The sequence below is a fragment of the Saccostrea cucullata genome, unplaced genomic scaffold, assembly GCF_032062105.1.
Source record: "Saccostrea cucullata isolate Sc308-1 unplaced genomic scaffold, CSIRO_AGI_Scuc_v1 ctg1461, whole genome shotgun sequence".
NCBI lineage: Eukaryota > Metazoa > Mollusca > Bivalvia > Ostreida > Ostreidae > Saccostrea > Saccostrea cuccullata.
The window spans coordinates 30245-56391 of NW_026934045.1; the positions used below are offsets into that span (position 1 = coordinate 30245).

The 26147-nt window shown below is 33.0% G+C and overlaps 1 protein-coding gene across 1 annotated transcript; it reads right to left on the reverse strand.

Annotated features, from left to right (window-relative positions):
• Positions 1–1664: 1664 nt before the first annotated feature.
• On the reverse strand, positions 1665–22312 carry LOC134239847 (uncharacterized). The gene is made up of 4 exons (XM_062721977.1): positions 21923–22312; positions 13212–13544; positions 12470–12986; positions 1665–1979 (listed from the first exon to the last, which is right to left on the reverse strand). The coding sequence occupies exons 1-4, from the start codon at positions 22284–22286 to the stop codon at positions 1775–1777; spliced, it is 1419 nt and encodes a 472-aa protein (XP_062577961.1). The 5' UTR covers positions 22287–22312; the 3' UTR covers positions 1665–1774.
• Between the last annotated feature and the right edge of the window lie 3835 nt (positions 22313–26147).

The window sequence follows — 26147 nt, forward strand, 5'->3', positions numbered from 1 at the left end:
CCATATTTACCAGTAGTTGAAATTTACAGAAAATAAGGATATTTGTACAAAATCCTCTGCTGCTGTAAATTTTCCCTCTATATTTTCGCGCTTGCGCACACCCAAGCCCATGTATGCACATAGGGTATAGGAGTACGTAGATAGTGTAACACTGGAATGCTTTCTAAGATACCCCCCCCCCATCCCCGAAAAAAGACAAGTAAACAAACAACAACAAAAGAGACAATCACAATACAATTAATAAAATTGTTTTAGTAATTAAATATCACCACACGCAGCATGACAACAACAAAAAAATTCTGTTTACCATTTTATGTACCAAGTATTTACTGTACTTTTAAAAGTATGTATAGAGAGGGGGATTTAATAAATTCGATACGGCTCAATCTTAGAAAAAATACAAAAGAAGTTTTTTTTTTCTTTTTAAAATGGGATTCTATTCCGTTTTTATTTACAAACTTGTAGGTTTCCTTTATCAGTTTATCTTAAGTGTTAAATTTTCACCAGAAACGACTAAAATTGAGGGGGAAATCGGGATTTAGGGTGGGAGTACATGTACATCCCCGCGCAAGATCCCCCAGCGCCCCCCCCCCCAAAAAAAAAAACATCAAACAACAAAAAAATAAAAACTGGCGTAAAGCCTGAGAAGTTATTTTCATGATGCTTTCATATAAATTATTTGTGCCCATTATATTTTGAAGCTCTCTATAAAAACAGGTAAATTCGTCAAATTTTTGGCATTTTGAGATGCCCCCTCTGGTAACAAGACGGAAGAATTTTGTGTTTCTTATATATAATGTACACACCCATCATATATTATAGTTTGAACGAAAAGTCTATTATAGTATTTGTACACTATATTTTAAAGTGCTAAAATTGGTTCTTTTCTATATAATCCTATTATAAATGTACCTGTAAGACGGTCCCTCAAGAATGCCTGACGTTTTTCAAACAACTGACTGGTCCATTATTGATACACTGATTTGTCTACGTTTTTTTCTCTCTTTCTCTCGATCGTGACAGTGTGACAGATCGACAGGGGATGTTCACACTTTCATGGCAGCTGATACCACTTTTCGTTAAGGCCCTTGTTTGCTATGTTCATACGTAGAAGGCCATAGAGATGACGATCAGTATTAAATCTCAAAGTCCATAAAACAATACAAAATAAGAGCAGAGCAAATACGCACCCCCAAAACATCAGAGGTGGGATCAGGTGCCATGGAGGAGTGAACATCCCCTGCCGACCGGTCAAACCCGCAGTGTGCTCCTTGTTATGATCAGGAAATAACAGAAAAACTTTCGTTTCTCTTTTCAAAGTTTCGTACTCTGTATTCATCGTATTTCTTTCTCTTAATATGCTAGTTTGTTCTCTAGAATTTAAGACGTCATAACGATTCATCCAAATAAAAATGTAACATTAAAGTGATTTTTACAAAAAGTACAAAAACCCAATAGAAACAAGATTTAAATATGTAAAACAGCGCGTAGTTTACTTAACTTAAGATGTAATTTTAAATTTTCAAAACAAAATATGTATGCTTAAATTGTTTACGTTGTAGCTAAAGCAGAAATATTGATATCGCTTGTTACTTTTCCTTTAGGCATGTGTTCTGTAGATTTAAATTTTCATATTTTTCATATTCACGTTTGATTCTCCCATCAAGTTTAAAACTTCGTATCTTGCATTCACATTGTCTTCATTCCCTAATGTGCTCACATTTTCAGTTTTGTTTAAAACTTCATATCTTTCATTCTCAGCATCATTTTGTCTTTAAACGCTCGTTTCTCTTTTCAAGGTGTCATACTCTGTATTCATCGTATTTCTTTCTCTTAATATGCTAGTTTGTTCCCTGGAATTTAAAGCTTCATATCTTGTATTCTCGGTACCACTTGTTCCTGTTGTGGTCGTTCTTTCTGCTGCATTCAAAACTTCATATTGTGCAAGTCCAGTATGACTTTCCTTCAAATGATGGCATCTGAAAAAAATCATGGAAGGCAAAGAATTTTTCGAAACAATCATAAATTCAAATTTATATCATTTTAAAAAAAAAACAAAAAAAATTTGCTAAACAAAATTTATGAGTAGTCGAACACAATGGTGTGTGCATCCTTCTCATGATATCTATCTGTGTGCTGGAAATTTGCTTCTAGAACATGTAGAAGAAATGATTGATTATGGGCACTATGTCAGTTGCATGCATATGTATACATATAATTCTAATTTCAAGAATATGTTAACAGGTGGAAAGTGAAAACTGGCGTAGGCTTACATACAGCTTATATAACTTATTTCTATTTTAAACACCACTGAGCACAGACTGATAATATATCGTGAAATGTTACAAAAATTTGTTGAGAATGTTGCCGGGGACCAAGAAAAAAATTCGCTAAATAAAAATTCCTTAATGCATGTTCACACTATACGAGTTTTACTCTACTATTTTTATTCATACACTACAAAATTGCGAATTTTCTTAAGTATTAACTACAAAATCATAATAAGTGAAAGTGCAAGGAAGTGTCATGATTTTGGAAATATAGGATCTTTAAGATTTGCGGCAAGCTTTCTGCTTTGATTTCGCTGTTGTCATTTTTTAAAAATCTTTTTCATTTACATGTATATACGTAAAGGTTAAGACCCTTTCACAATTGGCGCACGAGCAGAAACGACAACATATTCGAGCGACCGAATAATTCTGTTTAGGATCGTAAACTGTTTCCAAAATAATCACATACGAGAAACATATATTGACGCAAGCGTCAAAAATCGGCCGCAAACCAATTGATTATTCCTTTTATGAAGCAACTAAAGACTGAAATGGTGATCGGTTTTTAAAATATCTTATATTTATCTGTTAATATATATCCTTGTGATATTAAACGCTTGTGCACGGCAATGCATGATTTTCTTAATTATAAATGCATGTTTAGTATTACATGTATAAGCAAAGTACCCCACGTCTTCTGTTAAGAGGCATTTACATTAAAAGTTAAAAACTAAAGTTTAATGTAATCTACAACTAGATATGCAGTATAGTTTTAATTTAATAAAAACGCAACAAATATGTAAAGGAAAAAACTAAACTCTCTCTAGATCCGCCACGACATTTCTTCTAGTTTTCTTGAGTTGTAGCGGGAAAAGTCTTAGCACATTGTAAAACATGCATTATTCTCGTCTACTAAGGCCAAATCTTGTAATATTCTGTAGCTTGCTAGGTCTTTTGATGAATTAACATTTAACCATATTTTTGAAAATGTTTTATATGTACATGTGTACACGTCATTTTAAAATAAATATGTACAACAAATCCTGTTTAAATAGAGAAAGTAAAATTGTGCAATATACGTAACGCTGTCTTTGCTTTAGACTATGCCCAACACATTTCCTTCCTAATTTACTCCGCACCTCAAACATGTCAAAGTTTCTCAAACAGGATTGGATGAAATATTTACCTCATTCTTTATAAAAATTTTAATTTTATGTTTATTGTGCGTTCTTGTTAAACATCTAGACGCTCTTTTTAGTATACTATCATATTAATGTTAAATATTTTTTATATTTAAATTGTTTTAACTCCGCAGAAACGCACAGCGACTTCAAACTTCCATATCATACAAGTTTATCTTTTAAAAAGATAGGTGAGCTAGCGCCGTTGTAAAGACGAATAATGACCCCCATCGAATAATGACCGGGGGGTCATTTTTCAACGACAAAAAATGACCCCCACCCGTAGAAAAAAATCCTTTTTTGTAGAAAAAGGGTCCTAGGGGGTCATTATTTTATATGTTAGTCCTATAAAATAATGACCCCCATTGAAAAATGACCCCCTTTAAAGTGATACAAAATATACACTCTTTGATATCTTTTTTACAGCGAAACTAATTTTTACATTTTCTGTAACCAGAAAAATACAAAAAGTCGTAAAAAATAATTAAGAGATTCACGTAGTCTTTCAATGCTAAAATTGTGTTTGAAAAGAGATTCTTTAATTGTCAAGTAAATAAAATTTCTTTTTAATATTCCTCCTTATAATGTTTGCTTAAAGAATGATATTCCACTTGTTTTTAGAAATCAAACCATGCAAAAATCAGGTTTAAATACTCTTTAATAGGAAAAATTAAATTTTCCGTCATTTCAACTTTTAGTTTGTTTAAGTTTGGCAAATCCTATTTGACAATGAAAGAGGAAGAAATTTTTATCCCCCCCCCCCCAAAAAAAAGAACATTACGTTAAATCAAAACAAAAAAAAAAATAAATGAAAAGCAAAAATATAAATAAAACTATACCTTTCAATAATTCTGAAAGAGGCTCTAGATAAAATATGGAAATGAAGTTAAGCCTTCACACAAGTACTATCATATCATAATTTACTTCGCCATGATTAAAGCATACTTTAAATGTTGGTGGAGGTATACTTGAAAGTATTGTGGCAAAGTAACAGTTAAAAATTAGTAGAATAGTAGATTATTTTTAGCTTATTTTTAATTCCTTCTTATAGAAAAATAAAGGTAGGGTGGTTTTTTTTGCTTTTGTTCAATATTGACTTCCTCCTAAATAAGAAAGGGGGTGGGGTAAGTATAAGACCTAAAAATATGCTCTGTAAAGCTATGGGCTAGTGTAAAATACACAGTCATTCTAATGCAAAAACTATACATGTAGACATAAACTTTTGATTTAGTACACAGTATTCATTACATTTCTTTTAACGTAGAACCTACTTCGTATGACATCATAACTTGTAAATGTGTTAAACCTATGCTAACCCATTAAGACCCATTAATTAATTCAATGCCACTATATCCGTACTTGACAGCTTCAATAAAAATGGTAGAAAATACTGCATTTTGAAATTCACAGAATTCAATCATGCCAACATAATCTTGATTCAATTCATATATTTTTTGGTTTAAAATGCTTAATGGCAATATATTTCTGGAATAAGAGAAAATATGTAGGCACCTTTTATTTCTAGATCTAGACCTGAAGTTGACAAACCCAAGACTATCTAGTGTAATGAAATTACAATGTACATACAGCTTTCGTAATAATTTGAATGGTATGTAACCATTTTGAAGGAATGCATAAATCGTAAGAAATCTTTAGTTGCCAGCTATATAGTGTAATATCTTGATGAAATGTGTCTAAGTCAAAGATGTACGTGTTGTAGATCGTTTGATCGTGTGTACATTTTTGTGATATCTATAATGAAATGATGTGCATTCCTTTTAACAATTATTTGTTTCCTATTCATATTCTTGGTGTTTGATTACAATTTTTCTATTAAATATGATCTTTTTAAAGAAAAAGTACAATTTCTGATAAATATTTAATCTGAAAGTAACCCCAAACAGTCATTTAATTATTAAATCCCGTGTAAGTGCAAAAAGGTCAAGATATGAGTATCGGTAAATAGCCTATCTTTCATTAGTTAGAGGGGAAAGGTATATATTTTAATCATTTTTTGTAATCATTTGGCTCTGTTCTTCATCATATTGAAGATTGAAAACATTGTGACAAAGACGTCTAAAAAATATTTACAAACATAGGGTGAATAATTGACTAAAAATAATAGAGTTCATTTGACTATTCTTTTTTAATGGTGGACATATCTTTTATGTTAATTGAATAAAAAAGAAATTATTCTTGATAAAATATTATTTAATATTATTCAGTTAAAAAGTTTATAAACGACGATGTTTGAAGAAGTATTTTTGTGATTTTTCATATTCCCTTTATGACAAGTACCCCTAAAAATATTTGAAAATGTGAAGTCGCAGTATGTAAATACCATACCAAGTTTCACAGCCTGTTCTACATTAAAAAACAAGGAAACATATCATGATATCTTAACTGATTGATAAGCAAGTACTAATTTATCATTTTGAAAAGTTTGAAAATCTTGTGACAAAGACTTTTCCGACATAGGTTCTACCTTAATTCTTGTTTTACTCCACCCTTTTACTCAGTTCTGAGTATATTTTTCAGCGAATTTAATATGAAAATCAGAACAAACATTTTCATTGTTGTAACGTCTTCTCTATAAAATATATATTAATATGAAAAGTTAATTGAAGACCGTTTCTTTTTATGTCCCCGTAATCGAAGATTCGGGGGTATATAGTTTTATCGTGTTCGTCTGTATGTCCGTCTGTCTATCTGGCGGTTTGTTTGTCCGCAGAAACCTTAACCTTTACCATAACTTTTCATTTATTGGAGCTATGACTTTCGTATTTAATATGTATATTCCTTGTGATAAGACCTTACTTTGGGTACCACCAAATTTGACCTTTTGACCTTTACCTTGGAGTTTGTCCCATTTTACACAAAAATGCCAAATTTTTACTTTGGCCGTAACTTTTAAACGGTACATACTAGTACTCTCATACTTCAAATATGTAGTTTTTTGGCATTACCTTTCATTGGATACTAAAAACCTTGACCTTTTGACCTTTACCTTGGCCATAACTTTTGAACGGTAAGGGCTAGGGTATTCATACTTCACATATGTAATCCTTGTTACATTAAACATTTTCTTAAGAAATCATCAACTTTGATCTTCGAGTTTGACCTACCTTCCAAAAACTTATCCTTAGCCATTACTTTTGAACAAGTGGTGCTAGGGCTTTCCTATTTTGCAGTTGTATTTCTTGTGAGAAGACCCTACTTTGGGTAACAATATATTTAAATTGCATTTAAGAAAAGTTTAATCTGCGCTATGTTGCCATACAAGGGCATAGATGTTTCACAAACACATCTTTTTATATATGAGGATTTGCGGATAAGAGATGGATACCTCAAAGCGTAACAGACGGACGGACGGACATCCCAATCACTATATACCATCCCGCTTTTCAAGCGGAGGATATAATAATATATAATACTGCTGATTTTTTCTGTCAGTTCGATGATTTCCACCATCAAAAAACAATGTTTACCTAACCCTTAAGGCTTGATAAATCTTTTACTCCTTTAGATTCTGAATCATTGCATTTACCTTAAAATATAGCTATAATTGTATAATGTTATGAGATCAACATATCATCAGTTTATTCCCAATAAGCTCAGGTGAGCATTTTGGCCAATATGCTTCTTTATCCAATTTTTCTTTTTGCCCCCTAGAAATTTTAGCTTTAATCTACAAGGGGTCATTTTTCAACGGGGGTCATTTTTCTTCACGTGGGTTCTGCAAATTTTTAGGGAAGTGACACTTTTTCTACGGGCAAAAGGGTCAATTTTCTACGTCGAATAATGACCGGGGGTCATTTTTCGCTGTCGAAAAATGACCCCCGGTCATTATTCGATGGGGGTCATTATTCGTCTTTACACCGTAGCAATTTTTAAACACAGAAAGGAAGATCCGTGATCAAGTGATTTATTTTGCTGAATTCTTTAATTTTTATCGAGGCTGGAGAGTGATAAAGTTATTATTGTTTTGTGAAGCGTATTTTATAGACACATAGGTAAAGAAACAAGGGGGTGGGTGACCTTTATTGGAGAGGGGGGGGATCTATATAATATGAAGAAGATGCCGATTGAGACATTGCATGTATGAGCTGATTTAAAGAAGAGAATTTCTTGGCAATTTAGAAAAAAAAATACATGGGAGTTGAAAGGAATATAGAAAATAACTCAAAGTGTATGTTGTGTAAAGAGTCCAGAGAGTTTGGAAGGCATGTGAAGTAGCTTGGTCCTTTGGGTCATCTTTTTCAAGATATGTTAGGTTAAAAGCCATACACATCCGAATTTTTTAAACACAAATAGTGGATTTATTCGTTATTTTTAGTGTAAATTCTTGCTTCTCTTTCTGGAATTTGTAAGATTGGCTGAATTGATCAATCAGAAATTAAAATCTATCTTTGGTTGTGCTTAGATGTTAAAAAAAACTCCTTTGTCATTGTTTAAAACAATCAGATGATGACTCGGGCTTTTCCGTCAGCAAAAAAAATCCAGAATTTGAAATATTATAAATATGAAGTTATCTTTAAAGTGTAAGCTACACAATAAATAAACAGTTATTTCATGCAACAACATGATACAGCGAAATTGTTATCGTACGGTCTATCGTAGTTTTCACAATTTTCCCTAGTCTCGTTCAACCAGACCCTCGGCTGTCTCCGTAAATCTCCGACCACCCAGAGGATGCTTGTCGTAGTTTACGGAGACAGCCGAGCGTCTAGTTGAGTGAGACTTAGTTTTCCCAGAATGCACGGCCATGGCGGCCGAGCATGCGTATTCAAGGAATTCGGACTAACGTAGTTGCTAGCGCTCGAGAGCGCTAGCAATAACCGACCGCCTCCTGGCGGCCGGTGTAACGACGAAAAGTGACCCCCGTAGAATATTGACCCGGGGTCATTTTTCTACGTAGAAATTTGACCTCCTGGTCAATAGTCTATGTAGAAAAATGACCCACTTTTCTGTAGAAATTATGGCCTTGGGGTCGTTTTTCTCCGTGTGCATTGTAGAAAAATGACACCGTAGAATAATGACCCCTTGTCATTTTTTGACGCAAAAACTTTCGTTTTGAGAGGAATATTCTTGTTAGCGAATGTATACGTGTAATATCAAGCAGCCTTATGCTTTGAAGTGTTAATTTCTGGAAGCTTTTAAGCTTACATAACGAAATAAAAGCTATACAATACCTTACATGAATGATACAAACAGCTTTATCCCCATTGAAGGAAAACAATATCTGCATGTATTAAAATGTTCTAAGGCTATTTAGGCAAAGATATGTGCGCATTCATACAATCATTTATTACATTTGATACAGTAAGTTTCCACAGTTGTCATTTTAATCTTTAAAGGGTCATTTTCTAGCTGGTGTCAGAAATTGTTTTTAAAAGTTTCCAGAGTTGATTAATTATGAATCTCTTTGATTTTACCCTGAATAAATAATTTGCAAAACTCAATTTTTCAAAAGTTTAACGTTATTGATTCCTACTTTTCAAATTGGCGCGAAAAAGGGCGTTAGCTCAGAAAAATAGATCTTATAAAAATATTTGGTTTTCTATGAATGGAGTTTTAAACTTCTCATAATAAAAGGGATAATCGATTTAATTTGTAAAAATAAGTAAGAATTTAAATTGCCTCTGAACTATGATACATAGGAAACAAAAAGTGGTTAGCTTAAAACCTGAAAAATTCAAAAAGAAGTGCTCGTCTTTCCAAAATTGGCACATGTAGTATCGTTTTCCCCGTTCTACATGTACATGACTTACATTTGTAAATGTGATGATTTTAGGAGTTTTTTTTTACCAGTAGAACATATGTAGAAAAAAAGCAAAACAAATGTTGGATTATGAAAAAGTAGTTACTTTACTTATTATACTTATGCCCCGGTGAACAAAGTTTAGGGAAGGGGGGTATATAGTTTTTAGCCTGTCCGTCCGTCTGTCTGTTTGTTAATTTGTCTGCAGAAACTTGTACCTTGCCCATAACTTTAGACCGGGTGGGACTATGGCTTTCATATTTCAGTTGTGTTTTTGTGACAAGACCTTTTTTGTGTACAACCAATTTTGACCTTTTGACCTTGACCTTGGAGTTTGACACACTTTTACACAAAAATTTCAAACTTTTACTTTGGCATTAATTTTTGGACGGTATTTGCTAGGACTTTAGATATCGAAGTAATGGCATGATAGACTAAGAGTTCATTTGTATTTGAGGGACGTTACAGCAACCATTTGTCAGTTGTCTGTGTTGAAAAGGAAATTTTTTTTTTAATTTATAGATATCTCTAAAGGTTGAACGAATATTCACTCAGATGTAAGTTTTTGACAGTGTTGGAGGACTTTTTTTAATATCATTATAAGAACGTTCTCGATGTGCATGCATGGTATTTCCCGTATATACAAGTAAAAGTATAGTACCTTACATAAGAAAGTTAAAAAGTATGTATTTTAAAGCAGAATGCATACAAATATATATAAATGTGATATTAAAGGCAAGAACTAAGGAAATTAAATTCATATAATTAAATTGCGTTGCTTTTCTTGCTTCTATGCTTTGTTTTGGGATTTGTAAAAATTTTCAAAGTTTATGGTTATCAGAAACATATCATGCCATTTTCGGAACAGAACCTTTGAATGATAAAAAAAAACCCACCCCTAAATATAATAATATTTAATCATGCTCCTCAATGAAGAAGTATATGGAGATCACGAACTGTATTCAATATCATAGTCCATAAAATCATCAGGAAATAATGGGAAAATCCGTCTTCAATTCAGTTTATAAATAATGGACTTACAATTTGTATGAAAAACGTCAGTCAGCATTTGACTCAATGATAAGTTGTATTTGCTGTCAAGGTCATTGTATCGACCATAGAACTTACGAAATGATGACTTTAAACGAGACTTCTGATATTCTTGTTTCATCAACTTGCTTGTCAATCATTTACCTCGTTTAAGAAATTGTTCATACGTAGAGCATGCTCTTGCTTATCGAATCAACTGAGATATATAAGCTACCGTATGCAGGTGATGAATGTTTATTGGTGCATAAGCAAGGGAGGTTGACAATAGAAACTTTAAAGTCATCACGTTTATCATATAGCTTAGTTGTTAGATTACCATTAACGTCCTTGTCAAGTAAAATATCCAAGAATGGAACAGATGTGTCAGACTCTGTGGTATCTTTTTTCTCAAGTTCACCAGGATATATTGTATCGACGTAGGAATGGAAATTACGATTGCTAATTGACGATACGTCGTCGATATACTAGTATCTAAATGTCGATTTGAAGGCCACAGCAAGTGTTTTCTTCTTTTCACGCATAAGATATTACACAAATTCTGCTTTATAAGAATACAAAAATAGGTCTGCTAATAACGGAGCGCAATTGGTACCCATAGGATTTCCAATAGATTGTTGGAAGACCTGGTCTCCAAAAACCCACATAGATATTGTTAATCAGAAATTCAAACATCTTCTTGATGTCAACTTCAGAGTACTTGAGTGTGCAATCAGATGTTTTAACAAAATAAATTTGAATATGACCAATGACCAGGTAAGTAAATTTACGAGTTCCATTTTTTTTTAAAAGGCACCTGTGAATGATATAATAAAAGCCTGCAATTTAATTTATCGTGGGAAATGGTTGCGTATAAACTTGAAAAGTCGTAAGTTTTTAAGCTGTTGATTTTGGACAAAAATCTTGTGATTTCAAATTGTCCAAAAGTTCTTTGGAATTTTTGAGCATTCACATCTGATTTACACCACTTCTTGAAAATATTGTTGCACAGTACTCTTGAAGTTTTTCATTGGAATTCTGCAAGCCAAAATCCATACCAGAATCATTGATTGTGATGCTACTATTAAGATGCAATCAAATATAAGTTGGAAAGGATTAAAGTTCATAAAAAATCCCCCTACTTACATTTGAAAGTATGAAAAAATATCAGGAGACTCGGATATAAGGTTTTATAGTAAAAAAAGTAGGGGTCAAATTTCTATTTTTCAACGTGTGCTGAGTCGTAGCATTACTGGTCTGGAATGTTTTTCTACAGTCGAAAAATGACCCTACTTGTCGTAGAATATTGACCCGGAGTCATTTTTCTACGTAGAAAAATGACCCCCTGGTCAATATTCTACGGGGGTCACTTTTCGTCGTTACACCGGTAATGAAAAAAAGTGTTCATACGAAATTCGCACGATCTAAAACGACTGTTGTGCATTAAATCTTGCGATATATCTTGCGTGATATGCGACTGTTGTAGAATGAAAGGGAATGTTGTAAGATAATGCGATAGGATTGCACGACTGATCAGGTAATCGGACGATTGAACGTGCGACAATACGATTGGACGCGCGGTGCTCCTGCGCTCATGCATTCCATAGTACGAATGTTCGTGCGAGTCAGAGGGACGGGTTTATATATACCACCCGTTTCTGACTCTCTTAAGTTGACATAGTTAAGATGCTTATAATTATACACGGTATATATACCTGTTGAAAAGAATGGCAATTGAAGGTGATAAATCAAGCAATGAGAGTAAAACGTTGCAAGATTACATGAGACATGTTGAGCAACAGTCTCATGGTCGTAAAACACACACAAAGACAGCTGCGATTCATCTTATGATCTTTAAAAATCGTGCACCACTCTTACGAGTACATAAAATGTTGTAAGACATTCGTACTAATTTTCGTGCGTTAAATTGCCATAATTTGGATCGCATTTGATCGCGCCTGAATAGTGTGCATGTTGACTATTTTGAAGAGACTTGATGCGACCACTAAAACACATGCAATGAATACGAGACATCGTGCATCCTGTGTTTGTCTATTTTGCGAGAGCTCGTGCGAAGCTAAAATTTTCCGATCGCAAAGTGTTGTAAAGTACTCGTGCGCCAATTGTGAAAGGGCCTTTAAAGGCCAAAAAAGAACTGTTGGAACTAATGTGTGGAATCAAAAGGCAGAAACCAATAAGAAGTAAGTACATTTACAAAACTTTTACCTTACCTGAATTTCAAAATGTTGCCGCTTCCTAAATCTCTCTTCTGTTTTATGGTCAAAATAGCAGTTGAAACCGCAAAAACCATAGTAAGACATACAAACAGGAAAGAGATAAGACTCCAAATGTTTACAGTACAGACTGATCTACCACTACTTTCTGTGCAACTTTCGGTTATTCCACATGGATTTTCTGCACAAGATAATAGGTGTGTTCGTACACCTTCTCTTTGTCGGACCTTTAGTGTAAGATGTGACGACACCTTCTTTATTTCACCATCAATTAAATTTGAGACAACACAAAAGTAAATGCCATTGTTATCTAAATTCAGGTTCAGGAAATGCAACGTTTTATTGTCCCTAGTGAGGATAAATCTTTTATTGTTAAGAATGTCGCTGGAATTGAATTTCCATTTGAAATGAGGAGCTGGATTTCCATCAGAACTGCATGTGAGATTGAGATTTTCTCCGACATATAGATCCAGATCAGGGGAGGAACTATGTATTGTAATATTCGATGGTCCATCTAAAACATTAAAATAACTGCTATGATATCGTATAAACAGAATGTTTAGCTATGATTTAATTTTGGCATTATTAGCGAGAGTGCTGAGATCGCTATTATTAAATATCGCTTGATTGCATTATATTTGTAATAAATTCTTTAGTGAGCATTTTAAATCGCTAAAATTACATCTCATATCGTTTATAGCGATGTAATACATTACCATTTCAAGAATGTGTCACTTACATTGAACATCAATTGCTGTTGTGTCTTTATGGGGAACAGGTTCCTGTGTTTGTCTATTTTGTGAAGTACATCTGAAAATCCCACCATGGTCATCCCGGGATACTCTGTAAGTTATGTTGAAGTTTGCAATCGCCGTACAATTTTCAGTCTTTTCATGTACTTCACTTGACTTGTTCAAAATTACCAGCTGATTAGATAACTTATTTAGCTTCCATATAGCAACAAATCCACCAGGGTTTCCGACGTTCGCAGAGCAAGACAAAAACATTTTGTCATTTTCTTTCAGATTGCCATTTTTGTATAACTTAAAAGAGGTAGGCTTCTCTGCTCCAACTGAGAAAGAAAAAAAAATATAATTAATGCATTGAGATGTTTTTATTTTAAGATTTATGTGTTTTCAAGCAAAGAGATTTCTTCAGTCCTCTGTTTGTCAGTTTGTCTGTCATTCTTGAATTTCAAGACTTAATTTTTTTGTCCCCCACTTTCGCGAAAGCGAGAGGACATTGAATCTCATTTGTCTGTCCGTCCAACACAGAAACTTTAACCTTGGTCATATCTTTTGAATGAGTAGAGATAGGGCTTTCAGATTACAAATCTATATTACCTGTGACAAGGCTTTTTTAGATACACTATGATTTTTGAACATGTGACCTTGACCTTGAAGTCAGACCTAGTTAAAAAAATAAACAATACATTGAATTGGTCATAACTTTTAAATGAGAATAGATAGGGCATTCATATTAAAAGTGTTTATTACCTGCGGCAAGACTTTTTCTAAATACAATTTAATTTTTAATCTAGTGACCGTGAACTTGTAGTTTGACCTACTTTCCAAAGATTAGATCTTGGTCATGACGTTTGAGCTTTCATATTAATCCTGTGTATTACTTTTGACAAGAAATTTAAAACACAGTATGATTTTGACCGTGATCTTGACCCTGAAGTTTGACCTACTTTTAACAAATTAAAAACTTAAAATTGGCCATAACTTTTGAATGAGAAGAGATAGGGTTTCATATTAAACATGTGTTTTATCTCTGACAAAACTTAAAATAAATAGACAATGAAAATTTTTTTTGACCTCGTGACCGTGTTTGATAACTTTAACCTTGCTCATGACTTCTGATTTAGAAGACAGAGAGCTTTCGTATAAATCTGTATATTGCTTGAGACAGAGCATTTCTTAATACACTATGATTTTTAATCCTGTGACCTTGTCCTTGAAGTTTGACCTAATTTTCAAAAATGTTTATTTCTCCTTATAACTTTTAAGAAGAGATAGGGCTTTCATATTGAACATGTGATTTTCCTGTGACAAGATAGTTCCGAGCATGCTATGTGGCAACGCACTTTGAAAAAAATTACGCACTTTGAAAAATGTTTTCAAAGTGCGTTAAAATTGGGACAAAATCAACGCACTTTGAAAAAAAATTTTCAAAGTGCGTTAAATTTGGGACCAACTCAACGCACTTTGAAAATTTTTTTCAAAGTGCGTTGAGAGTCTACATCAACATATTTTACCATGGAGACACTTAACGCACTTTGAAAAAAAAAATATTTTAGTCATTGAAAGATTTTATTTGTTTTTTATCTTTCAAAAAACTAAGCCTAACCCTAACCTCAAAAATGAATTGATTTTATACTCCCGTCGAAAAGAGAAGACAAGTATAAGATCCCTCAGTCCAAATTTTTATCTTTCCAATACATAGGTGTCGGTAACAAACGGGGGAGTGGAGCAATAAACCTAAAAAGGGTACGCTGCATTTTCAATGCTTATACGATGTATATATCTTTCCAAAATAAGTGGGGGACTTAGCCCCCCCATCCCCTCCCCTGGCCCTTTGCCCAGTCTCGATGTTTATGCTATACTCAAAGCATTCATATAATTATGTATTTACCTAACTGGTATGACGTTGAAAACTTTCAATAATAAATGAGTTAAGTAAAACAGATGAAAACTAGAGGTACTGTGAGCAATAGGCTCACTAAATGATACCCCCCGCCACCCATATATGTATAAATGGCAGTGTCCATGTTTTGCTATGGGAAACCCAAAATATGTGTCGGATCAAAAAGTAAAATAGGAGGTCACTATGGCAATATATAATGAAAGTTTCATCAAATTTTATTCAGTGGTATGAGAAAAGTTGTGGATAAGAGATGGGTACCCCAAAGCGTAACAGACGGACGGACAGACGGACGGATGGACGGACGGAATTAACGATTACTATATACCAACCCGCTTTTCAAGCCGGGGGTATAACGAGAAATTTTTAAGTACAGTAAAACGTATGAGAGAGAAAGAATTTTCATAGTTTTGAACAATCAAATTGGCCCCTTCTTATTATGATAAATGCTAAGTTGCTTGAAGCTGTCCTCTGTTAGTGCCCCCTATACACCTTTACATCTACTTATCAAAGACTAGAATTTAAAAAAAAGGAGAAACGAATTAATAAACTTAAACAATGGTCACTCTTTTTTTCAAGACCCTTTAATTTTCCCTTTTATTTTATCAAAACCTTAAATATTTAAAACGTCAATATCTCACGTCCTACAGTGACTTTATCATAAAAAAGTTATCAAACCAGGATCTGTTATTTATCATACCGATTATTTGAAGGAATATTGATCAATCTTTACATTTTTTTTCAAAGTGCGTTAATATGGTCGATATTAACGCACTTTGAAAAAAATTATTTTTTTTCAAAGTGCGTTAGTTTGGTCCCAAATTTTAACGCACTTTGAAAAAAATTTTCAAAGTGCGTAATTTTTCAAAGTGCGTTGTAACAATGCTATGATTTCTGACCCCTTGACCTTAACCTTCACGATTGACTAAATCAAAAAAAAAAAAAAAAAAGATCAGAATGAGATAAAAGGCGAAAGGACGTTCATATTTGACACAATATGCCATAAAAATGACATATCAAAAACAAAGACACCGAAAGCGGGGGCCCACAGTTCTCTGAATTTGCTTGTTTTCCTTCATATTGAATACTGCGAGGTTTTTTATTCTTCCGGATTCTATTGGGCACTCGATAATTTCAAGAAACACACAAAGAAACATATTTTTACATAACATGCGTATTTTCATATAAAATGTGAGGTATTCTATATAAAAAAAATAACACGAACAGGAGTTCAAAGGGTTAAATAATGTTTTATTTTGACGTCACAATTGTTGAGTGCCGAGAAAGTGCAACGTCATAAGCAAAAATAAAAAAAAAACTTTATGAGATCTCGTTGGGAGCAACGAGTAGGTCTTCCGTCCGATTTTTTGATAAGATATGATTTTGACTATGATCTTTGTTAGATCATAATGGTATGTGGCAACGCACTTTGAAAAAATTACGCACTTTGAAAAAATTTTTCAAAGTGCGTTAAAATTGGGACAAAATCCACGCACTTTGAAAATTTTTTTCAAAGTGCGTTAAATTTGGGACATACTCAAGGCACTTTGAAAATTTTTTTCAAAGTGCGTTAAGAGTTTACATCGATATATTTTACCATTGAGACACTTAACGCACTTTGAAAAAAAATGTAAAAACAAAAATTAATTCTGGATTTGGATTTTAGTAATGGAAAGATTCTATTTCAGTGTAATTTATCTGTCAAAAAACTTTTAAATTGATTTACTCCCGTCGAGAAGAGGAGAAGACAAGTAGAAAATCTCAGTCTAACTCTCTCTTTCAACACACAGGGGTCGGTAACAAATAAAACGGGTGGATCGGAGTTATAAGCCCAAAAAACCTCTTCCCTTGCCCTTCGCCCGGTTTCGATGCCTACATGTATGCTATACCCAAAAAATGGATATGTATATACATTACCGTTATGACGTTAAAAACTATCAATAATTAATTGAATTAACTTAAAACAGATGAAAACTAGAAAGTTTGAAGCACAGTAAAACATATGAGAGAGAAAGAATTTTCATAGCCTGAAAAATCTTTTTGTCCCTTTTTCTTAAGATAAATGCTATGCATTAAGTCGTTCACTTTTACCCCCCCCCCCCCCCTTACATCTACTTATTGCAGATTAGAAATTTTTAAAAGAAACGAAATAATGGTTTTAAACAATCATCTCTCTATTTTGTCTAAAAAAAACATTTCCCTTTTATAATATTTATCAAAACCTAAAATATTTACAATGTCAATATCTCAGCTTCTGAAGTGACCTATCACCAAAAAGTTATCCAACCAGAGTCAATTATTTATCATACTGATTATTTGTAAGAATATTGATCAATCTTTACTTTTTTTTCAAAGTGCGTTAATATGGTCGATATTAACGCACTTTGAAAAGAAATTTAGTCTTTTTTTCAAAGTGCGTTAGCTTGGTCCCAAATTTAACGCACTTTGAAAAATTTTTTTCAAAGTGCGTAATTTTTCAAAGTACGTTGTAACAATGGTATCAAGACTTCTCTCCTTTGAATAAATTCTTTTACTTTCTCTATAATTACATGTATTTTAAAAATTAGTAATGGATGAAAGTCTTTTGGCCCCTAAAGGCCCCTTATTTGAGGGGTCAAACCCTTTCTTCCTATCCAATAATAATTTTTTTTAATTTAATGATTTTTTTGTTCAACAACTATCCAGACATTTCTTTTCGAGCTATGTAGGATAGCCAAATTTAGGGGCGAGCCCTTTATATCCTTAATGGGATATTTTTGCACATACAGAATGGTTGTATAATGTTTGAAAGAAGACTCTGAGCATCTTTTATTCGATACCACTTTCAAAATATTTCCCCTTTTAGAGATATAAAGAATCCAAGATTGAGCATTTTGGCCCCTTAGGGCCCCTAATTACGTAACATATTATCCACATTTTACAAATGCATTGATGTAGATTGTTATGATAAACATTTTTGCTTAAGTTATTTATTGTAAAAAATTTAATGAATAAAGAGTTTTTAAGTGAAAGTCTTTTGACCCCTCTTTGCCCTTCATTTGAGGGGTAACACCCGTTTTCTTCATATCAAATAAAAGAAAATATAATTTTGCACGACTTTTATAATATATCTCTTAACAAATTATTGACAGGTATAAAGATATCAGAGAAAACGTGTTAAATTTTGCGAGAGTTCTCCGAGCCTATTTTTCATCTCAGACGAGCTTCATGACCTTTTGTATTGGAAAGATATAGACTCAAAAAAGCAATTCAGCAATCCTTCCTCTACCTTCACTGAAAATCTCAAGTCAATATCTTCATTCGTTTTTTAGTGATTGCCCTGACAAGCTGACCCTCTGAAAATCAGTAAATCGTTCATATCTCACAACCAGAAGTGACGTCGTACGTATAAAAATTTCCAATAAGGTTCAGACCAATATCTATCAGATCTGAAAGTTTCGTGAAAATCGGGCGAGCCGTTTCCGAGAACTCGCGTGCACAAAAATCGGTAAGAAAAAAAAAGAATAATAGGAAAAAAGAAACCGAACGAAAACAATAAGGTCTTCCGTTGGAAACGAAAGACCTTAAAACTCACGCTCATATTGACCATTAGCTGTTACTTTGCCTATACCATTAACCGTAGCTTACACGAAGTTTTGAAATATAAATTACCGTTGCAATCATGACAGAGGATTACAAAATGAAAATATAAGAAATGTATTATTACGGTATTTTTGAAAGATATACCGGTGGTCTCATAATTGCAACAATGTGTGCAAAAAAATGTTTTAACACACTAATTTTCACATCGCGGTAACTCAATTTGTTTGCTCTTATAGCTGCAGTTATGAGACTCTATATATTTCTTTTGAATATTATGATTCGTTGCTTAAATATTTGTGAGGCATTATATTTTGAAGCAACACTTGTGCGACAAAAGTTATTAACTCGCCCTTTTCGACTACGTATTTAAAATTGTTGACCTTCACTTACAGAAGATAGTGATATGTTTTTGGAATAGTATTCAAAAAATATTATGTAAGAAGGATGTATGGAAAGGAATATTTTCTGTACTTGATTTTCATTGATTATTGCATGGTGCCGACTTTTAGTTTGATTGATTAAATATTATTTAACCCCCCTCACGAGACTTTTTCACTCATATTGAGACGACACCACTTGCTGGCGGAAAGCTGCGAATTTTTGTCCTATACTCGGCACTCAGGGCCTTTGAGCAGGGAGGGATCTTTTTCGTGCCAGCACCTACTGGGACACTGAACCTCGGTTTATACCGTCTCATCCAAAGGACCTGTCTCCACGTCCCACAGTGGGATTCGAACCCGTGACGAAAGGATCAACTCCTTACTTCGTGACTCTAGAGCAGGCACTCTAAACACTGCGCCGCGCGGTCGACTCGACTTTTAGATAATAAGTTATCACTCATTAATTGGACTCTTAGAAAAATTCATTACACAACCATTAGCTGATCAAGATAAAAGTAATACTAGTGCATATTTCTCAAATAGTAATTAAAACTCATGTATCCTCCCAATACTTATGAATTTTGTTAATAGAAACACCATACCGGAAAGGTTATTTTGGTTATGTCTATTATTATAATTTAGATCATATCACCCCATTGATTTTTTCATATTTAAATAGTATCTATTATGATGAAAAATGGCTTAGACAACAGGTATGAGTTTTTATTTTACTTGTCTCCTTAAGGTACTCCGATCCTCCGGTTCTGAAAATCAAGCATTGACTAATTAAAAATGCTCACAAAAATGTCTCTGAATATTCAAAGTAACATGTTTTACCCACAATAATTCTTCAAACTTCATCTTTCAAGTTAATAATATTATATAGAAAAAATTAATAAATCTCAAATATATATTTTTAGGATTTGCAAATAAAAATACCTGCTATGCATTTTCTAATTCAAATTTCAACAATTAACACATTTTGAAAATAAAAATCATAAGTATCCAGGCTTTTGAAGAAATTCTACAATTTTTATACATATAATGTACGTACTTTAATTTCTTTTATTTAGTTCGATCATTTTACCATGCAAAGTGTATAAAGATTCTCCTGTCATTGCAAAGCACAATAAAACACTTCTTATTTCATATCATGTCAATAAACATTGTATCTATGGTTAGATTAAAAAGAATATCCATTTCTTGATATACGTAATTTTAAATTGCTATTAAAGGGTAAAAATTTTGACTTTTTATTAGACTTTTCTGAGAAGTTCTAAGAACCTTGAAGCACATTGAGAGATATATATTGTAAATTGTTGCATGAAGAAAAAAAATAATTTGAGACCTTTTGACTTTTTTTAATTAAGGTCTTCCGTTTCCAACGGAAGACCTTCTACTGATTCTGTTGGTAAAGATTATTATTCTTTTTTTTTTTCTTCTACTTCCTAGACGCCAACTTTGATGCCTCATATCTCACTCATTTCTCAACGGATTTCGCTCAAATTTTCAGAGGTTATAGACGTTTATAAATTCTATCAGAATAATGACTAAAATTTCAAAAAGTCACTTCCGGTTTTGAGTTATGCCCCTTTAAACGAAAAATCATAGGCTTTCGTTTCCGGATAAAGGCTCAGAGACCACAAAAGCTGGAGCAGAAGTTTTACTTGTTTTAGATAACAGAAGGATTGAAGTTGTGCACATCGGTTTTTGTTTTTCGATTTCTGCATTCAAAATGGCGCTATATAGGGGTCAAAAATTAGAACACCTAAAATAGCGAAAATTTACAGATATTTTCCTTTTTATCTTGAAAACTAAAAATATTTTGTTAAAACATGTTGAATGAAAGTTGTGCATAATTACAAGCGTTTTCATTTGAAATCATTAAAAAGGGGCTGGCCCCTAAAATTAGGGATCTAGGGTCCTTGAAAGATTTTGTTTAATATCTCAAAAAGTATTGAGAATTTATAATACATCAAATAAGCAAAGTTGTTCAAAATGTCAAGCTTTATCTAATGAGGTTGTCAAAATACGTCCGGGGACGTCACTTCCGGTCAAACCGGAAGTAGTCAAAAATTGCATATTTTTGTTGTTCTTGACAGGTTTTTGGATATCATATGTCACTGGAAGCTTAAATCTTAATTTTCCGTCCGTTGACGGTACTTCCGGTCAAACCGGAAGTTGCCAAAAATGGCTTGATTTTGCAAAAATGAACATAGATTGCGAGGATTAAGCCATTTTTCGACTTCATTATTTTTTTTTTTCAAATGAAAGTAACTTCCGGTCAAACATGACGGAAGACCTACTCGTTGCTTTGCAACGAGCTCGGCTCTAGTTAAAATACAAATTTAAGATTTGTCCTTCCTGGCTGAGGATCGGAGTCCCTTAAGAAAGGTTAAAAAAGGTTTTGAAGCTTCAAAGCAAAGTTCAAAATTGTGTTTTTGTATAAAACAATGACATTGTTATACTTATATAGGTATGAAGGATTTCAAACAAAAGCATGAAACTGAATTACTTTTAAAATTTTTATGAATGAAAGTTGCTCACTTTTCGAATATATGAATCTAGAAATGTTTAACGATGTTTTTGGATGATTTTTTTTGATTCGGCTATAATAATTTCAACATTTTTTTCAATGCTTGTCACCCATTGCATCTACATATTGTCTATATCACTATTATCCTATAATAATAAATTTCTTAATATTTATCTACTAGTATCTATTTTGATAGCAGTAAAATAGAACAATAAAAGCTAGTGTCACAGAGACAAAGATCTAGACTGGCTGATGATTACTATAATTTTCTTTTTATTAATGGATACTTATAAGTAAAAACTTCACCTTGTAAAAAGACGGTTGTTTCATTTCTAGTTTGTTTGATGATACCTCCATCTTTGTAGTCCACAAGACATTGGTACAGTCCCTCATCCTCACACATGACGTCATTGATTATCAGAACAGCACTTGTTGAACCATTATAAGGATAAATAAGATAAGATCTATTACTTAAGTAAACCCCATCACGGGCGAAAAACGCATCACGATTTCCAGGATCAAATACTACCAAGTCCTTGTATCCGTCATGAAATAACTTTTTCCATTTTATTGTTCTCACCGAAATATCTGTTGGGTATGTACAATTCAAAACAATTGGTGCATTTGAACCTAGTGTCACATTAAGCTCTGGGTTTGTTATCACCGTCATTGAGCTGATACCTAAAGAGATGAACAGGCTTATATATAAATATAAATGATCATATAATCAAATTAATAATTTTTTAATGAACAAAACAAAATATAAAGTCAAGATAGTACTTATCTTTGAGGATCAGGAGGAAAAGGAAGCACAATGTGAACATATCGTTACATTCACTTTCTGAACGTATTAAATTGAAAATCTAAAGATGGAAATAAGTTACACTGTAAATAATCAATGTGAATGGTTCAAATTAGAAATATAACATTTCTCATCAAAATGAAGTACATATACTAGTATTCATCTGATTTCCTTAAACAAGGAATTTTCATCAAATCGTTCCGCATGATAACTCTAAATAAGGAAAATTTGCACTCGGATTTTATTTTTAAAAATTCTTACCTACATCCGTAATGTATACATATAGTGCATTACTTTATGACAAGCATAATTAGTAAAAGCATTTCGAATTAAAAAAACAATCACTCTTATAGAAAATTCTTATGTTTTTCCTGGCTTATATTTACTTTTTTTGTACGGTACCCAGTATGTGTCGGGTGAGAAGAGAACATCTATATAGATGCTTCCAAATTATTTTCTGGCGGCCGCAAAATATTTTTTAATGGTAGCAGAAAAACGTTTTGCGAAACCATACACAAAACTTTTGAAGTGAATTATGTATTTTGAGACCAAATTCATCTTTAGATTATTATGGGCCTAACTTCGATCAATTCTTCATAGAATTTGTTTCCGTTTGATTGTGCTTAAGATGATGTCTGTCCAAGGTCAAAGGAACCCGGAACGTGTATCTACAGATCTTACAAATAAAATAAATTGCAAGCCTGCTATGACAAAATTAAATCATATCCAGAGACCTCCATAAAATCATTACCTGTTTGATAACAGTAATCTTTTCAGTATGAGTGCCCTAATCCATATTTGACGAATATTTTTATACCTGCACTTTCTAAAGAAAAATAGTTCTGATATATTGTTACTATCCTGGTCCGTACGTCGATCCAACTGCCACACTTTTTTCTTTCTTAAACACTATAATATTTAAGTTGTAGCCAGTTTATCTTTATTTAGATTATGTGCTCTTAAATGCGGGCAATAATGAACAACTCAGTTCGTATGTACATGTACCTGAAGCACATTTGCAGCTCTGTTCTGCAGCCATTAAAATGCTAAAGCGAGTGTTTGTGAATAGAGCATTTATTACATTACAAATGCCAAATAAAATGAAAAATTTTACAATTTCAGAATGTAGCAGAAGGTGGGGTTATTTTCAAACCACGTTTTTTGTAGCCAAGCGGAATTATGAATATGGGTTAGGCTAATAGCCGTAAATAGAGGGCGCTTGGAAACTATAACCCGGAAAAACCCCTCAAGACCCAAACATTCATACACATTATTAGTAAATCAAAATACAAAAACTTTGAGCATTTAGATCCCATAAATTCCTTTATATACATAAATACACATATGCTACAAATATGTGCAAAAAAGATGTTCATCTAGTGCATCTAGTTTTTCCCCACAGAATTTGATTCTTGGATCTCCTCTCACAACTTTTCCAGTTACCAACTTCTCTTTTGGTATATATTTGGTGTTTTATAAAGATATACATTAAGGTTTTATATATATCTGTTTTCACCTTGAGGGAATTTTGAGTTTAAAGCACCATCATTTTTTTCTATGAAAAACGGAGTTCTTTGAATTTCCCGGTTTTTTTCAATAACTCGTATATTTTCACACCTTGTCATTCGTCATTTGCAGAATTATTTTGCTTAAAAATATCCTGATTTTGCTCAGTATTTAAAAGATGCTTGAGTTTCTGAGGACCTTTTCAAACAAATTCCTATGAGAAGGACAATTCAAATTTTCCAATTGTTTAAAAAGTTTCCAAGTTAAAGTAGGTTATCAAAAGTTTTATATTATACTACATAATATTACAAAGTGAATAAAATACTTAAATGATATCATATAAAGAAATTAAACAATAGTAAAAATGATGTCCAATTTGTAAGTTTTTTGTGAAAATGGCAGCAGATTGACAAAATCTCTATATTCCCATTGGTATTAATCAATCACTAGCTGACCTACTTTTGTATTCAAATGAACAGAATTTATCTAAAAATTTTAACTTAAAAGGAAAACACTTGTTATGATCATCATGTCGACATTTAGAAGTACTGACGAAGTATTATTAAATAACAGTAGTTACTTGTATTCAAATGTCGACTCTATAGATCACAGTGAACTTGGGAAAAATACCATAAATGAAATATCTATATATAGATGGAAATAAAGAAAAGTATTTAAGCTCAAAAGTCCATAAAACAATACAAAATAGGAACAGAGCAAACACGGACCTCCAAAACATTAAAGTTGGGGTCAGGTGCTTCGATCAACAAGAGTTTTTCTTCTTTTCGCGTATAACAATTTGGACAAATTCTGCTTCATATGAATAAAAAATAGGTCTCTTAATAACGGGTACCCATGGGAATTCCAATAGATTGTTGAAACATCTGGCATGGAGATCAGAAACTGAGAACACACTCGTCAAAATTTTGATTTTCAATTTCTTGAGTTTTGCTTGACATATATGATTAAAAATTTGCAATTCTCTGATAACATAAATTTGAATATTTGATTTAAATTGTATTTCATTATCAAAATAACTTGAAACGTTATACTGGTTTTAAATTTTGACATATTCAGTTCTCAGTTTATGGTCTTGGGACCTGGTCTCAAAAAATCACATAGATATTGTTGATCTCAAACTCAAGAATCTTTTTAGTCTGACGCAGGTGTTTCATATTTGGTTTACTAGATAAAGAGTCTGGGTTTGTTTTGATATCCTTACAACAAAACTTTATGATAGACGTTTTTATTTCAATTTTTCTAGTCGCCCGCGTGGCGCAGTGGTTAGAGCGTCTGCTCTAGAATTGCAAGGTAAGGAGTTGAATCTTACGTAGTGGGTTCGTATCCCACTGTGAGACGTGGAGACCGGTCCATCGGATGAGTCCATATAAACCGAGGTCCCGTGTCACAGTAGGTCACCTGGTGCTGGCTAAACTTATGTGGCAACAGGTAATGTAGATTCAAATTTGTTCAAATCACGATCCCAATGTGTAGGGTGAGGCCACAATGGCGGATCGAAGTTAAACTTAAGAATACGTAGGAAAAATCTTATAAAGAATCTTCTCAAAAACAGCAAAGTCATGATTAATCATATTTAAATGGAAGCATCCTCAAGTATTGTAGAATTAAGTTTGTTCAAGCCATGACCCGGGGGGATAGGGCGGAGTCACAATAGGGGATCAACGTTTTATATAGATACATGTATAATATATAGGAAAAATCTATTCAATTTTCTCAAGAACAACAAACCCATGATTGGTGATAGTTATATGGAAGCATCCTCAGGTAGTGTAGATTCAGAATTGTTCAATCAAATCTTGACCCCCGGAGTAAATGTGGGACCATGTTGAAAGTTCACACTGATAGGAAAACAGCCAAAGTTAGTCACAGAAATATGTAAGCATCCTTAAGCAGTTTGGATCCGAAATTGAATAAATCACATTCCTTCCCCTTTTAGGGGTAACTTTGAACCACTTAAGCTTTTCAATGTTGAACTGAGTTTTGCTTTTTTCCTAGCCACAGTGCTCAGGTGGGCAATGAGGCCCAAGGACCTCTTAATTTGAGACCTCTTTTTCCTACCTACTAGGGTAAGTCGGGGTAATTTCGATCAATGTTCAATTTCGACCACACAAACACAACACTGCATCATGATTTACAGCATTGTTGAGACAAGTTTCTTTAATTATGTTTTAAAGTAAACTATTCCTAAAATTGGATTTCCTA